The sequence below is a fragment of the Acanthochromis polyacanthus genome, chromosome 22 (genome assembly GCF_021347895.1).
Source record: "Acanthochromis polyacanthus isolate Apoly-LR-REF ecotype Palm Island chromosome 22, KAUST_Apoly_ChrSc, whole genome shotgun sequence".
Lineage (NCBI taxonomy): Eukaryota > Metazoa > Chordata > Actinopteri > Pomacentridae > Acanthochromis > Acanthochromis polyacanthus.
Window position 1 is genome coordinate 7,635,016 of NC_067134.1, and position 15,819 is coordinate 7,650,834.

The window sequence follows — 15,819 nt, forward strand, 5'->3', positions numbered from 1 at the left end:
CTGTGTGGCTGTTTTGTGTCTCTTTGTGGCCGTTTTGTGTCTCTTTGTAGCCGTTTTGTGTCTCTTTGTGGCCGTTTTGTGTCTCTGTGGTTGTTTTGTGCCTCTGTGTGGCTGTTTTGTGTCTCTTTGTGGTTGTTTTGTGCCTCTGTGTGGCCGTTTTGTGTCTCTGTGGTTGTTTTGTGTCTCTGTGGTTGTTTTGTGCCTCTGTGTGGCTGTTTTGTGTCTCTGTGGTTGTTTTGTGCCTCTGTGTGGCTGTTTTGTGTCTCTGTGGTTGTTTTGTGTCTCTTTGTGGTTGCTTGTTGTATTTTCTATCTTTGGATGCTGTGATGGAACACCGGCTTCAGCAGGGGATGATGGGAGATGTAGTTTGGCATCTCCTCAGCAGGTATTTGTCTCTACAGACAGAAATAGCTTCATTAATCACCTCAGTGTCACCCGGTTTCTGAGCCGCACACAATCTCCTCCTCATCTGACCGACAACCCAGCAGTGTGAGGAAAACAACCAGACAGCAGAGAGAACGTCTAAAACCTGTCACCATTCAGTAGTGGTTTAGTAGCTGTGTTTATAGACGTCAACAGGAGCTGGATCAGGAAGTTTACTCGTGTAACTATGATGATCAGTGGTCTAGTCGTTAGCACTGTCGCCTTGCAGCAAGAAGATCCCTGGTTCAAATCCCAGGGTGGGCCTGGGATCTTTCTGCATGGAGTTTGCATGTTCTCCCTGTGCATGTGTGGGTTTTCTCCGGGTACTCCGGCTTCCTCCCACAGTCCAAAAACATGCTGAGGTTAATTGGTTACTCTAAATTGTCTGTAGGTGTGAATGTGAGTGTGATTGTTTGTCTGGATGGACTATGATGACGTGGAGCTCCCTGGTGGTCACTGAGGAAAACACACACTGATTCACACATGCTGATAAACAATTAATGAACACAAAGTAAAACACACAACAAAACTAATCCAGCAGTCTGAAGAAAAAAACTATCATTTTGCTTGTTTTTGTTGACATTTTCTGAATGTTTGTGGTTGTTTTATGTCTCTTTGTTGTCATTTTTGGATTTTTGTGGTGTTTTTGTCTTTTCCTGGTCATTTTGTCTCTTTTGTGCTTGTTTTGTTTGTTTTATAATGAGTTTGTGTCTGCTTGTGGTCATTTGTGTGTTTTTGTGATATTTTATCGTCATTTTGTGTTTTTGTTGACATTTTCGGAGTCTTTGTGGTTGTTTTGTATCAGTTTACGTGTTTGTGTGGTGGTTTTGTGTTTTTTTTCTGGTCATTTTGTGTCTTTTGTGGTAATCCTGTGGTTGTTTTGTTTTTTTGAATGTTTGGTTTGTGTCTTTTGTGGTAATTTTGTGTCTATTTTGTGTTGTTGTGGTGTTTTTGTCTTTTCCTGGTCATTTTTGTCTCTTTTGTGCTTGTTTTTTTTATGGTCGGTTTGTGTCTTTTTGTGGTTATTTGGTGTGTTTTATGATCATGTTGTGGTCATTTTGTGTGTTTTCTTGTGGTTTTGTGTCTCTGTGGCCAGTTTGTGTGTTTTGTGGTTGTTTAGTCTTATTTGTGGTCATTATGCTCGTTTTCGTGGTCTTTCTGTATTTCTGTGGTTGTTTTGTGTCTTATTGTGTTTTTCAGATATTTTTCGGGCTGGATGTTGGCTGGTAGATATCTGGGTCATGGATCTGCTCTGCTTCTGACAGAAACTATTTCATTGTTGAAAATTAAGGCAGACAGGAAGTGAATTAAATTAATATATTAAATATTTACAGTTCTGTTTGTTTCATCTTTTCGTTTCGCTCCGAATAACACAAAGAAACCGCTGAAAACTAAGTGAACCTGAAATCTCGCGATAAAAAAAAGACCGGGCGAGAACAGAATAACGACTGTGATTGGTCTGTGGCGGGAGGCTGCAGCGAGCTGACTGGCTGTGCTGGAGGAAAACACGGAAGTCAGCGTGTGTCTGTAGTTCGGTGGAGGCTGTTCGGTGTGGTCAGTCCTAACATGGAGCTTTAAACCGGGTCACATTCCTCCGCCGGAGCCGCCGCTGAGGTCCGCAGGTCCGGGAGCTCCGGGACGAATCAGTCCAGCCGGTAGGAGGCGGAACCGGAGCATTACACCTACGGCTATTAGCCCTTTAGCCTGTTAGCTGCGGTCCGTTACTGCATCTGAGCAGGTTTGTAACGACCGAAACCGGTAATTTACACCTGAAATAAAAAGTTAGAGGACAGTCCGGAGTCTGTTTGTTCTTGTGTATTATTTTTAAATCAATTTAGTAAAAAACAAAACAAAACATCACGTGTCTCTTTGTGGGGGCTGCACAGTGGTGTAGCAGTTAGCCCCTTCGCCTTGCAGTAAGAAGATCCACAGTTCAAATCCCGGAGTGGGTCGGGATCTTTCTGCATGGAGTTTGCATGTTCTCCCTGTGCATGTGTGGGTTTTCTCCGGGTACTCCGGCTTCTTCCCACAGTCCAAAAACATGCTGAGGTTAATTGGTTACTCTAAATTGTCCGTAGGTGTGATTGTGTGTCTGTATATGTAGCACTGTGACAGACTGGTGACCTGTCCAGGGTGTCCCCTGTCTTCACCCGAGTCAGCTGGGATAGACTCCATGACCCTAGTGAGGATAAAGCGGTGTATAGAGAATAGATGGATGGATGTCTCTTTGTGGGGTTTTTTGTGTCTCTTTGTGGTTGCAGGAGCAGGAGGAGGAGCAGGTTGGTTGTGGTTGTACTTTTATGTTTCTTTGTGTTAGTTTTGTGCAGCAGCTGTCTCATGATGCGATTGTCTCTGTTTTTCTTCAGGATGTCGGTCTTCATACACACTCGCGGTGAGGCCGGCGGTGGCGTCGCTGCCCACCTCCAGTGCCCCCACTGTGGACACTTCTCCAGAAGCCACGCCCACCAGCTGACCCACATGGCGGCGACCCACCCCGCCTGCCTGGACTCCGTGGTGGTCGGTCGCCTCGGCAACATCCTGATGTACCAGAGCAGTGCCCGGCTGTTCCACTGCTGTGACTGCTTCTACACCAGCCGCGACTTCACCAAGCTCTACAAGCACCTGGTCACCAAGCACTGCATTCCCGAGGACGGAGGAGATGGAGGGGACGACAGGGGGAAGGATGCCGCTGACAGGAAGAGCAGCGTAGAGGTGGAGGAGGTGGAGGTGGAGGAGGAGGAAGAGGAGGCAAAGGAAGAGGTGAAGAAGGACGTGCTGATGTTCGACGGCGGCGGCTACCGCTGCCTGATCTGTGGCCGCAGGAACAAGCTGAAGGCGCTGGGCGTCAACCACGTGGTCCGCAAACACGACATCCCCAAAGCCTACGCCTCCCAGGCTGTCACACGGGACGCCGCCGCAGCCAATCAGATGCAGCTGCCAGAGGATGACGAGGTGGCTGGGCTGAGTGGCGAGCTGCTGAAGGAAGAGATGGAGGCCATGGCCAAAGTTATAAGATTCACCTCCAACCGCTTCGTCTGCCTGATCTGTGGCTGGAAGACCAAACTCAGAGGTACCAGTCTTTGTCTCTTTGTGGTTGGTTTGCGTCTTTTTGTGTCTCTTTGTCGTTGTTTTGCATATTTTTGTGTCTCTTTGTCGTTGTTTTGCGTCTTTTTCAGGTCGTTTTGTGTCTCTTTGTGTTGGTTGTATGTTTGTCTCCATTTTGTCGTTTCTTTTAGCTCTTCTTGCGACAGTTTGTTGTTGTTGTTGTTCCTGTGGTCCTCACCGCAGTGTGCGTTTGTTTTAGGTTTCGCCATCAGTCATGTGGTGCGTTACCATGACGTTGAGCGTCCCTACGGCTGCAAGGATTGCAATCGCAGCTTCTTCCTGCCCAGCCGGCTGCAGCAGCATGTCAGGGCGTCCCACCGGCCCGGACGCTACGCCTGTCCCTTCTGCTGCTTCAGGTCCCACTTCCTGGGAGGATTCATGAGGCACTGCAGCCGCTGCAACGCCCGGGAGGAGGGGGAGGATGAAAGAGGAGCAGCAGAAACAGCAGGAGGAGGAGCAGGGGAGGAGGAGGAGGAGCACGACGACAAAGACGCCAAGCAGACCAGAGGAGCCAGGAAACGAAAGAGGACAGAGAGGCTGGTGGAGGAGGTGGAGGAGGACGATGAGGACGACGAAGACTGACGGGGGACAGCCAGGAAGTAGACCACATCCAGGAAGTAGACCACATCCAGGAGCTAAACTGAACTGTGTTTTTATTGTCAGCGATGGGACCGAAAGATTCAATTACAAACTTTTTTTAAAATAAAAACCAAACGTTCTGGCAGAGTTTGTGTCTTTGTGCATCTTTCAGTCGTTTTGTGGTGTCCTGGTCTCATTTTGTGTCTCCCTGAAGTAGTTTTGCGTGTCTGTCATCACTGATGCCGTACAGCAGCTTGAACTAGTCGGTTATAGTTTGATCGGAGGTGAAACGTCTCCTGTGTCTAAATGTCACGCGTTTGATGCTGAAACTCACCTTCATGCAGTCGACTGAGACCTCGGAGCTCCAGCAGGTGAAAGTCCGTCGGTTCTGCTGGAACCTGACAGAGATCTTAAACAAACCAACTAGATCCAGAACCTTCAACACAACAGGAAACAGAGCGTCTGCATGAACATCTGTTTATTTAGTCCAAACTTACAAAACAAACCCGCGCCATGATGCTAAGTTTAGGAAAACACTTAAACGCTGGAAGCTATATAAACCCAGAGTCCTTCCAGAAGTCCACACTCTGGTGCAACACAAAGACCACAAAACAACACAATGTTAGCCGTTGCACTTTAATGAACTAACACCACCACTAACCCACCATCGCTCACTCCGTTAGCGTCTCCGTCGTGTCTTTAAGACGTCCTCGGATCCTCTGGAAGCTACGGACGTTCTTCTGGTGGTGAACTTCAGGTTTGGAGTTGTTTCAGACCAGCATGTTTCTTCAGATGTTCATGAGGACCAGAACTTTTGTTTTCTGTCTTTATGTGGCCACTTTGCATCTTTACAACAGTTTTAGTCACTTTGTCCATCACAGAAACCACAAAACCATAGAAGTAGTTCGACTTTAGCTTGAAGAAACCTGCTGGTCAAATTTAAACTCTTTTCCAACAACTGCAACGCCACGTTTGTCCACCAGGGGGCGCTAACAACTGAGTCCTGATGAAAAACATATTAAATAATTGAGATAATTAATCTTTAAGCAGAAATCCCTCATGGATTTCAGCATCTGACGAGATCTTCAGGCTGTTCTTGAACAAACCGAGAATGTTTCATTAAATCACATATCTGATTAACAAACGTACAGCCCTGTGGAACATCAGCTTCATGTCAAATGATCCTAAACTGTATCAGCAGACAATCAAAAACAAACCCTATGTTTATAACTCAGGAGCCCAAGTAGAAACCCAAAGCAACCACAGACTAGAACTGGTCAAACATTGATGACATCAGTCCCCAAACGGCTCAAAATCCACCCAAGATTACTTAAAGGTTGTCCGAAACGACTCAAAACTCGTCAAAAGTGACTCAAAATCTGAACAAATCGAGTAAAAATGATCCAAAATATGAAAAAAAGCTCGAATTTTCTACAAAAAGGCTTGAACACAGGAAGTGAAAAATCTGTGAGACTCAACAAAGATGGAAAAAGATCCAAGAAGATCAGTAGGACCCACCATAGCAGCACTAATCAGAGCTGCAGGTAGAGGAGGAGTCTGGTTCCATGAAACCACAATGAATGCATAGGCCTGACAACGAACAACAGAAGAGGGTGTGTGACGACAAGCTACTACTTTTAATTCACTTTACGGCCATTTTCTGTCTCTTACTTTACTTACTATACTACTCCACTTAGTAGTAATCTGATTACTGTGAGCTGCTACAGGTGAGAATCATTTGACATTCAAGTGTTACTGCACAGGCCTGTAGTCTGTAATCTGTGGAATGGAAATGATCTCATCACTGTTTAGATGCTAACAGACGCCATGAAGAGTGAGTCCGTCCTGAAAACACAGCGAGGTGGTCTGCAGACCCTCCACTAAACACCGTCTACCCTCCTGCTTCCTCTGAAGCCTGAGCAGTGGGCGGAGCTTCCTCTGTGTTCTATAAAACTGAAAACTGGAGCACCGCCGTCCCACAAAAACACCAAACAAAAAAGACGTTTCCTATAAAACTGCACCCCGATAGTTTGTGTCCTGGGCAGCTGGAAGGTGATTGGGTCCCTGTCCGTCCCATAATCCCCTGTTGCGGGGGTCAGAGGTCAGATGTGTCGAGGGCACCACGCCCCCTCCAGGGCGGCCATGTTGATTCCTCTCAGGTCGCCAAAGTCGTCTCCGTCTCCGTCGCAGTACTCGCCGTCATCGTCGTGGTCGTCGAACCGAGCGCTGTAGCTGGAGGACGAAGCCTTCTGCTGCAGAGACACAACCGACAGTACGACTTTAGAGGATGTAAACGTCGCAAGACCTGAAAATACAGTCTGAAATAATAGTCTCTCTGTGGTTGTTTCGCGTCTCGATTGTCGTTTCGCGTCTCGATTGTCGTTTCCCCTCTCTCTCTGGTCGTTTCGCGTCTCTCTCTGGTCGTTTCGCGTCTCTCTGTGGTCGTTTCGCGTCTCTCTCTGTGGTCGTTTCGCGTCTCTCTCTGGTCGTTTCGCCTCTCTCTCTGTGGTCGTTTCGCCTCTCTCTCTGTGGTCGTTTCGCCTCTCTCTCTGTGGTCGTTTCGCCTCTCTCTCTGTGGGCGTTTCGCCTCTCTCTGTGGGCGTTTCGCCTCTCTCTGTGGGCGTTTCGTCTCTCTCTGTGGGCGTTTCGTCTCTCTCTGTGGGCGTTTCGTCTCTCTCTGTGGGCGTTTCGTCTCTCTGTGGGCGTTTCGTCTCTCTCTGTGGTCGTTTCGTCTCTCTCTCTGTGGTCGTTTCGTCTCTCTCTCTGTGGTCGTTTCCTCTCTCTCTGTGGTCGTTTCCTCTCTCTCTGTGGTCGTTTCGTCTCTCTCTGTGGTCGTTTCGCTCTCTGTGGCCGTTTCGTCTCTCTCTGTGGCCGTTTCGTCTCTCTCTGTGGCCGTTTCGTCTCTCTCTGTGGCCGTTTCGTCTCTCTCTGTGGCCGTTTCGTCTCTCTCTGTGGTCGTTTCGCTCTCTGTGGCCGTTTCGTCTCTCTCTGTGGCCGTTTCGTCTCTCTCTGTGGCCGTTTCGTCTCTCTCTGTGGCCGTTTCGTCTCTCTCTGTGGTCGTTTCGTCTCTCTCTGTGGTCGTTTCGTGTCTCTTTGTGGTCGTTTCGTCTCTCTCTGTGGTCGTTTCGTCTCTCTCTGTGGTCGTTTCGTGTCTCTGTGTGGTCGTTTCGTCTCTCTCTGTGGTCATTTCGTGTCTCTGTGTGGTCGTTTCGTGTCTCTTTGTACTCTTACCGTTCGAGTCACCGGCTCTCTGAAGGGAGGACACACCATGTGGAAGCGAGGGATGGCAACCTGGAAAACCTCCTCCTCCTTATTGGCTGCAGGAGAGAATGACATCAGAGCATCGACCAAACATGGAGGTGTGGTTTGAAAGGCGTTGTGTGTGTGTCTGTGTTACTGTTACCCAATCTGTGGAAGGTGTAGTGACCCTCCATGTACTCTGATGGGGTGGAGAAGGTGGTGCAGCTGGCGTATTCATGCACCTTTCCAGGTGTCATGACCGGAAACTCTCCTGCAGACACACAAACACACACATCTGCAGTCCCCAGTGGTTTTGCATCTCTTTACAGCCATGTTGCGTGTCTTTATGGCCATGTTGTGTGTCTTTCTGGTGTCTCTGTGTGACGTACCGACCACCCCAGGCCCCTGGACCTCCTCCACGTTGCCGTCAGAGGTGGTGATCTTCCAGTAGCGGCTGTCCAGCTGGCAGGCGGCTTCAGGTGAGGCGCTGCTGGACATCTCTATTCTGTAAAAGCACATTTCAGCGGTTAGAACAGAACGATGAGGTGGAACCCTAAGGCCAGACGGACACGTACCTGATCCGGTAGGTGAAGAAGAAGTGTGGCGGGTGGACGGACGAAAGCTCAGGCAGGAAGGAGGTAGAAACAGAGACGGTGATGTCACCGGTGGTCGCCACACAACCTTTGTCGTGTACGTACCTGGAGACAGAAGAACAGGTGGAATCACTGAAATACACACAGGAAGAGTGATGAGGGGCCTTTGTTGATGGTTTGTGGTGGTTTTGTGTCGCTTTGTGGTGGTTTTGTGTCGCTTTGTGGTGGTTTTGTGTATTTTTGGTGGTTTTGTGTCTGTTTTTGGTGGTTTTGTGTCTCTTTGTGGTGATTTTGTGTCTTTCATGAATAACTTTTTAAACAGCAGCTGATCTTCTATATATTTTTAAATAACAACCCTAACAGACTAAAAACCAGTTTTGTGTAATTGTGTAATGACGGGAGTGTGCGTTACCTGAAAATCTGGTCTCTGATGATTGGATATTCTCCGGTGACCACGTTGTGGACGTAAGTCGTGAACCACTCCAGGAAACAGGAGCCTGAACACAGACACGCACACTAGGGTCAGGTTTACAGGTTTTCCACTGAACTCTTCATCATGTGTGGCAGAAACAAACAGACCTGTGATGAACATGTCGATGGCAGACGGATCTTGAGCCGTCTGATCCTGAAAGACAGAAGAACTTGTCAGATGTCTCACTGAGACCCTGATCTTCAACAATAAACTCCCCGTCACAGAACAGTTCACCATCAGAGCTACAAGGAGAAGCAGCTTTCACCCTGAAGGATCAATAAACGGCTTCATTAGAGCAGGGCTTCCCAAACCTTTCAGCCCGACCCCAAAATAACGGTTCCTGAGCCTGGTGACCCACACTGTCCTCCTCAGTGACAGAAACCCAACAAAACGTGCACACGACACACATACTGATGGGCATGAATAAACACAGGCTGAACAAAAAGAAGAAGGAAGAGAACAGTCTGACCACCGTGATATGATTTTACATCTAACGGTTTACTCCATGATGACAGCAGAACACGTCAGTCAGAGTCATCTCCATGGAGTTCATCAGAGAACACTGCTGCTGTCATGTGCAAACTTACTGATTTATACACTTTAACTTCCATGGAAGCAGTCAGAGTAACAGCCATAAGGTGTGGCAACTCTGGCTTTCACTCCTTTCTTTTCCCCCAGCATTGCAGCAGCATCGTCTGTACACCCATCACCATAGGCGTCAGTTTGGGGGGGGACGGTGGGGATGTGTCCCCCCCACTTTCTGTCAGGGGTCATTTTGTCTCCAACACATTCAAATTCTTCACATGTAAGCCATTGTAAACCCAGTTATTTTCAGTAGTATAGAAAATTCCGACGCTCCTGAACGCACCATCCGCACTCCGCCGAGAGTTGCACAGACACACAGCACACCTTCACGAGGTTAAAAAAAAATGTGCAGATGCAAAATTTGCACCCGCGCCAAGTGGAAGCTCCGACCAGAGGCGTACAGGGGCAAAATTTCGGCCCGGAAGAATTAGTACTATAGCGGCCCACAGACCCCTCTACCTGCATGTACCGATAGCTCAACAGGTTGAGCCTCCGCCTTTGGTGCAGTGGTTGTGAGTTTGAGCCCAGCTTGTGGCATTTTGCCGCCGTTCTTCGACATTTTCTCAAAGTGCTGTGGTCTCCATCCCCCCCACTTTTAAAAACAAACTGACGCCCTTGCCCATCCCTGATCCCAGGACAGCCCCTCTTCTTTCAGTCTGTGTCAGCTTCAGTGAAAATGTCCTCACCTGTACACTTTGCCTCCAGCGGGGCACAAAACAGCGTCCTCATGAAGACTTCTATCAGAACTGTATCACTGATGTGTGTGGTGTAGTCTGTGATGTTTACTGAGGCGCTGTAGATCTGTCATAATGAAACTTGAACATCAAGTCTAGAAACCTAGCAGGAACCCTCTAGGAACGATCCAGGAGCCTACAAGGACTCTGAATGTAGACCAAAGCTAAGTTTTCCCTAATTTTGTCATTTTCTAACTTGAGTAGTTTTCTATCATTTGTGTTGTTTTCTATCCATTTTTTGTCATTTTCTGTCTTGTTTTACTCATTTCCTGTCTCGATTAAGTTGTTTTATCTCATTTATGTTGTTTTCTGTCAAATTTTAGTTGTTTTGTGTCCAATTTTGTTTACTTTCTGTATTGAATTAGTGGTTTTGTCTCATTTGTGTTGTGTTCAGTGAAATGTTTGTCATTTTGTGTTTCGTTTCGTTAATTTGTGTTTTCTGTCAAATGTTAGTAGTTTTGTCTTTCATTTTAGTTGTTTTCTGTATAGTTTTTGTAAATTTGTGTCTCATTTTATTTTATTTGTAGCTCACTTTCATTGTTTTCTATCTCATTTTTGTCATTTTCTGTCTTGTTTTAGTGGTTTCCTGTCTCGATTAAGTCTTTTTTATCTCATTTATGTTGTTTTCCGTCTCCTTTTAGTAGTTTTGTGTCTCATTTCTGCTGTTTTCTCTCTAATGTTTGTCATACTGCATGTTTAATTGTGCAGTATGCGATATTTTTCCTTGATGTTTACATGATTTCCTACTTCTCTCTGCTCCCTCCTGGCTGTGCTGTTGTCCTACTTTGTGCAGCGGTGGGGTACGTACGGGGCAGGGGTAGAAGCTCTCGAACATGCGGCGTCCCTCGGCCGGCTCCAGAGCCATGTACTGGCTCAGGCCGGTGTGGAAGCAGAAGGTCAGCGGCAGGCAGCGCCTCATGCCCTTCCTCTGCTGGAAGCCTCCAGCCGCCGTCTCCACGTCCAGCAGCACCTCGGACCGGTAGTGGTTGGACAGAGACATGCTGCCCATCAGCCTGAGGACACAACAGGAGGTGAGACCAGGAAGGACCGGAGGAACCCGGTCCCTTCGCCGGTTCTCACCCCGGGATCACCAGCTTCTGGCCGTTGTGGATCCGGTACGAGCAGCGGTAGTCGTCTGGAAGTCTGCAGCCGATCTGGGCCTCGATGTCGTTCAGCTCCACCTCCGACGCTCCGTCTGAGCAGACAATGAGAAAAAAATGAGCCATTAGTGAGGAAAAATCAGTTAACAGTGAGCTAAAACGTGCTAACAGTGAGTTAAAATGAGCTAACAGTGAGTTAAAACGTGCTAACAGTGAGTTAAAATGAGCTAACAGTGAGTTAAAATGAGCTAACAGTGAGTTAAAATGAGCTAACAGTGAGTTAAAATGAGCTAGCGGTGAGTTAACATTAGCTAAGAGTGAGTTAAACTGAGCTAACTGAGTTAAACTGAGGTAGCGGTGAGTTAAAATGAGCTAGCGGTGAGTTAAAATGAGCTAACAGTGAGTTAAAATGAGCTAGCGGTGAGTTAACATTAGCTAAGAGTGAGTTAAACTGAGCTAACTGAGTTAAACTGAGGTAGCGGTGAGTTAAAATGAGCTAGCAGTGAGTACAAATGAGCCAACAGTGAGTTAAAATGAGCTAACAGTGATTAATAATGAGCTAACAGTGATTAATAATGAGCTAACAGTGAGTAAAAATGAGCCAGCAGTGAGTTAAAATGAGCTAGCAGTAAGTTAAAATGAGCTAACAGTGAGTAAAAATTAGCTGTCGTCACCTTTCAGAGATGCGATCATGCGAGGACATCTCTGCTGGAGGAAATCCTTCAGCTGCTCCCAGGCTCTCTTCAGTACTGGGTAGTACTGGATGTACCGGCCCAGATCCCCGTAGTACTGCCTGAACAGACAGTACCAGGACACCCCACTCTGCAGTCGGTCAGCACTACACACACACACACACACACACACACACACACACACACACACACAACACACACACACACACACACACACACACACACACACACACACACACACACACACACACACACACACACACACACACACACACACACACAGTTAATCTGCAGCATTGTGTGCTTCCAGGTGTGGTAAATGAGCTCCACTCACTCTGACAGCAGCCAGTGTTTGCAGCACAGAGACTTCCACAGCGGGTTGTGTTTGGACAGATCGTTCAACCTGCGGCTCACGTAGCTGCACCTGGAGGGGGCGACGTCAGGTGGAGGGGCGGGGCCAGACACACAGATCAAATCAAAACATTGAAATGATGACATCACTCTGACCTTCTGAAGAGGATGTTTACAGTTTTGTGTGTCTTTTTGGCTGTTTTGTGTCTCTTTTTGATTGTTTTGTGTGTCTTCGCGGTCATTTTGTGTCCCTTTCTGGTCATTTTGTGTGTCTTCGCGGTCATTTTGTGTCCCTTTCTGGTCATTTTGTGTCTCTTTGTGGTCATTTTATGTCTCTGCGGTTGTTTTGTGTCTCATTGTTAACATTCAAAACGAATCACAAATTACCCGAAACAATAATAGAAGTCAACCAAAATAATTGAAATTGTTCCAAAATGACAAATTTGTCAGAAACTATGAAGAAATTCTCCCAAATTACTCAGTTTGATGGTGGAACATCTACAGCTGATGGTGGAACATTTAAAAAAATGACAGTGGAACATCTACAGCTGATGGTGGAACATCTACAACTGATGGTGGAACATCTACAGCTGATGGTGGAACATCTACAGCTGATGGTGGAACATCTACAGCTGATGGTGGAACATCTACAGCTGATGGTGGAACATCTACAACTGATGGTGGAACATCTACAGCTGATGGTGGAACATCTACAGCTGATGGTGGAACATCTACAGCTGATGGTGGAACATCTACAGCTGATGGGGGAACATCTACAGCTGATGGTGGAACATCTACAGCTGATGGTGGAACATCTACAGCTGATGGTGGAACATCTACAGCTGATGGTGGAACATCTACAACTGATGGTGTAACATCTACAGCTGATGGTGGAACATCTACAGCTGATGGTGGAACATCTACAGCTGATGGTGGAACATCTACAGGTAATGGAGGAACATCTACAGCTGATGGAGGAACATCTACAGCTGATGGTGGAACATCTACAGGTGAAGGAGGAACATCTACAGCTGACGGAGGAACATCTACAGCTGACGGAGGAACATCTACAGCTGATGGTGGAACATCTACAGCTGATGGTGGAACATCTACAGCTGATGGTGGAACATCTACAGGTGAAGGAGGAACATCTACAGCTGATGGTGGAACATCTACAGGTGAAGGAGGAACATCTACAGCTGATGGTGGAACATCTACAGGTGATGGTGGAACATCTACAGCTGATGGTGGAACATCTACAGCTGATGGTGGAACATCTACAGGTGATGGAGGAACATCTACAGCTGATGGTGGAACATCTACAGCTGATGGTGGAACATCTACAGCTGATGGTGGAACATCTACAGCTGATGGTGGAACATCTACAGGTGATGGAGGAACATCTACAGCTGATGGTGGAACATCTACAGCTGATGGTGGAACATCTACAGGTGATGGAGGAACATCTACAGCTGATGGTGGAACATCTACAGCTGATGGAGGAACATCTACAGCTGATGGAGGAACATCTACAGCTGACGGTGGAACATCTACAGCTGACGGTGGAACATCTACAGCTGACGGTGGAACATCTACAGCTGACGGTGGAACATCTACAGCTGACGGAGGAACATCTACAGGTGATGGAGGAACATCTACAGCTGATGGTGGAACATCTACAGGTGATGGAGGAACATCTACAGCTGATGGTGGAACATCTACAGCTGATGGTGGAATGATGGTTATCTGATAAACTTGGTATTTATCCAGTAACATGTTGATTCCAGAATTGTTGAAAAATAAACAATGAAATAAATTCAACTTTAAGTTTCACAAAAAGAAATGATAAAAAGTTCCAAAACAACCAGAAAACCAGAGACACAAACCAGCCACTGGTACACTACATGTAAAACCAGTTTGTACACTTCAAACTATATGACGTAAAAACATGCAGGACTGGTAGTACATGATGCAGTATTTCTACAAGACATGCAGTATACCCTTCAAAGGTCTACATAATGACAGTACACGTACCTCAGACCACCACTTTGATCAGCAGTTACAGAACACTCTGAGTTTAAAGGAACAAACCAGCTACACTGCAGCCAAACAAACAAGCTGCTAGCAGCTTTTAGCATGCGGCTAACTGTAAACAAGATCTCTATCTGGGTTTAAAGTCGCCATGTTAGCTCGATGCTCCCTGACAGCCACCGGCAGAGTCTCCATCTAACCAGCACTCTCTGTAAACAGCTGTCAGCAGCTCTTTTCTCTGTCTTTAATAGAAATGACAACAAACACAGCAGCTAACTGAGCTAACTAGCTGCTGGAGTTTGGGGCTGTTAGCCGACTGCTAGCTGCGCAGCCTCCTCCCATTCCTCTCCGATTCTCTGTTCTCCAGGTAACAGCGGCGTTCGCACCGTGAGTCCCGGGGTACGTACCGGACCAGGTCCCTGAAGCCCAGGTAGGACAGGATGTGCAGCAGAGGGTCTGAGGGCAGCTCGTCCATCCGTAACTCCGGGGAAGCTGCCATTGTTAGCATTAGCAACGCTTCTTCTTCTCTTCTGAGCTTCGAGCAGCTGGAAGCTAGATACCGACCGCTGCTGCGCAGGAGTGTACTGCGCATCATGCTTCTTCTCTGGACTTATAAACATCCTGACTGTTATTAACTGCGTTTAAATTACTGCTGTAAAACAACAACTGTGTATTATACTATACTGTACTATACTGTACTATACTATACTATACTATCCCATGCTATACTATACTATACTATACTATACTATACTATACTATACTATTTCAGATTCTGGATGTGGTTCAGGTTCTGCTTCAGTTTCAAGTTCTGGTTCAGGTCGAGGTTCAGGTTCAGCTTCAGGTTCTGGTTCTGGTTTAGGTTCAGGTTCAGCTTCAGGTTCTGGTTCTGGTTTAGGTTCTGGTTCTGGTCCAGCTTCAGGTTCAGGTTCAGATTCTGGTTCAGGTTCCGGTGCAGAATGGTCTGAATGTCCCTCATCATCATTCTGCTGCTTGTTTCTGTTTTCTTCCTGATCCAGATGTTAGCCTGGTTCTCCTCAGTCAGAAGTCTGGTTCTGGTGGCTGGAGAACAGCACCACCTGTCTGCTGGACCTGTAAGGAGGTTCTCTGTGTGAGCTGACTTAGATCAGAACATGATGGAAGAATATTAACGTTCTAAAGAGGATTTATTGTGAAACATTTGATTTCTGCTGTTTCGTGGAACCTCTGGACATTTTCTAGTAGATACCTGGGAAATAAAGCCATCCTCTGGAGTCAGGAGATAAACCTCACGCCTGAAAACATCTGGAACATCTGGAGCATCGCCAGGTTTCTGTTCAAACTTTGATTTTTCATATCCGTCATCTCTCTCTCTCTGCAGCAAATCTGGACCAATGAGCAGCGAGCAGCGCCGCACCATGTGACCGGTCTGAGCTGTTCCCATGCAGCGGAGCAGCGATGCAGCAGAGAGTCAGCGCAGGATTACAGCTGCAACATCTGGACAGGAGCCGCTCTCATCACAGGGAGATCAGCATGTCCTCATGTTTAAAGAACTGTATTATCACTGCAGCTCCGTTATTATTCACGGAAAGCTGCAGTTTTACTCACCAGCAGACCAACCACAAATAGCAGAAAATGTCACCATAATTATTTAGTATTTTAGAGATTATTCAACATTTACTTATTTAAAAAATGTATTTTACATATTTTTTTGCCCTTGGTCCACCACCTAGATGCTTCATAAAACACTAGAAAGTGTCCCTTTTGGTTTAGTTTTTACTGTTGGTCAGTTCTGGTCCATAACCAGCTGTCAGGATATTATTGTTTATCACTTCTTATCCATTTATTGAACTTTTACTGGTGCTTTTTTTTTTTTTTTTTACCATTTGTGCAACATTAAAACACTGAAAAAGTATTTTTTAAACATAAAGTGAA

At 46.6% G+C, this 15,819-nt stretch overlaps 3 protein-coding genes across 29 annotated transcripts; 2 read left to right on the plus strand and 1 right to left on the minus strand.

The window, feature by feature from the left end:
- The first annotated feature begins 1,900 nt into the window (after positions 1-1,900).
- Positions 1,901-4,254, plus strand: LOC127531816 (chromosome alignment-maintaining phosphoprotein 1-like). Of its 2 annotated transcripts, none has more exons than XM_051941992.1 (3): positions 1,901-2,161; positions 2,790-3,493; positions 3,728-4,254. In XM_051941992.1, exons 2-3 carry the CDS (start codon positions 2,791-2,793, stop codon positions 4,108-4,110), a joined length of 1,086 nt encoding a protein of 361 aa, XP_051797952.1. In that variant the 5' UTR covers positions 1,901-2,161; position 2,790; the 3' UTR covers positions 4,111-4,254. The 2 variants fall into 2 exon arrangements, with proteins under 2 accessions (XP_051797952.1, XP_051797953.1); XM_051941993.1 differs by having other exon boundaries at positions 1,901-2,078.
- A 314-nt stretch (positions 4,255-4,568) lies between these two features.
- LOC110962548 (F-box only protein 3-like) lies at positions 4,569-14,750 on the minus strand. Its single transcript, XM_051941983.1, has 12 exons — positions 14,313-14,750; positions 11,858-11,947; positions 11,506-11,669; positions 10,812-10,926; positions 10,540-10,744; positions 8,520-8,565; positions 8,353-8,437; positions 7,923-8,045; positions 7,737-7,852; positions 7,511-7,618; positions 7,339-7,424; positions 4,569-6,359 (listed from the first exon to the last, which is right to left on the minus strand). Exons 1-12 carry the CDS (start codon positions 14,498-14,500, stop codon positions 6,210-6,212), a joined length of 1,476 nt encoding a protein of 491 aa, XP_051797943.1. The 5' UTR covers positions 14,501-14,750; the 3' UTR covers positions 4,569-6,209.
- On the plus strand, positions 12,244-14,305 carry LOC127531819 (involucrin-like). 26 transcript variants are annotated; one of them, XM_051942021.1, is made up of 4 exons: positions 12,244-12,821; positions 12,948-13,052; positions 13,200-13,325; positions 13,389-14,305. In XM_051942021.1, the coding sequence occupies exons 1-4, from the start codon at positions 12,762-12,764 to the stop codon at positions 13,611-13,613; spliced, it is 516 nt and encodes a 171-aa protein (XP_051797981.1). In that variant the 5' UTR covers positions 12,244-12,761; the 3' UTR covers positions 13,614-14,305. The 26 variants fall into 26 exon arrangements, 23 of the variants coding, with proteins under 23 accessions (XP_051797981.1, XP_051797982.1, XP_051797965.1 ...); XM_051942022.1 differs by having other exon boundaries at positions 12,969-13,052; XM_051942005.1 differs by having other exon boundaries at positions 12,244-13,094.
- Positions 14,751-15,819: the final 1,069 nt, after the last annotated feature.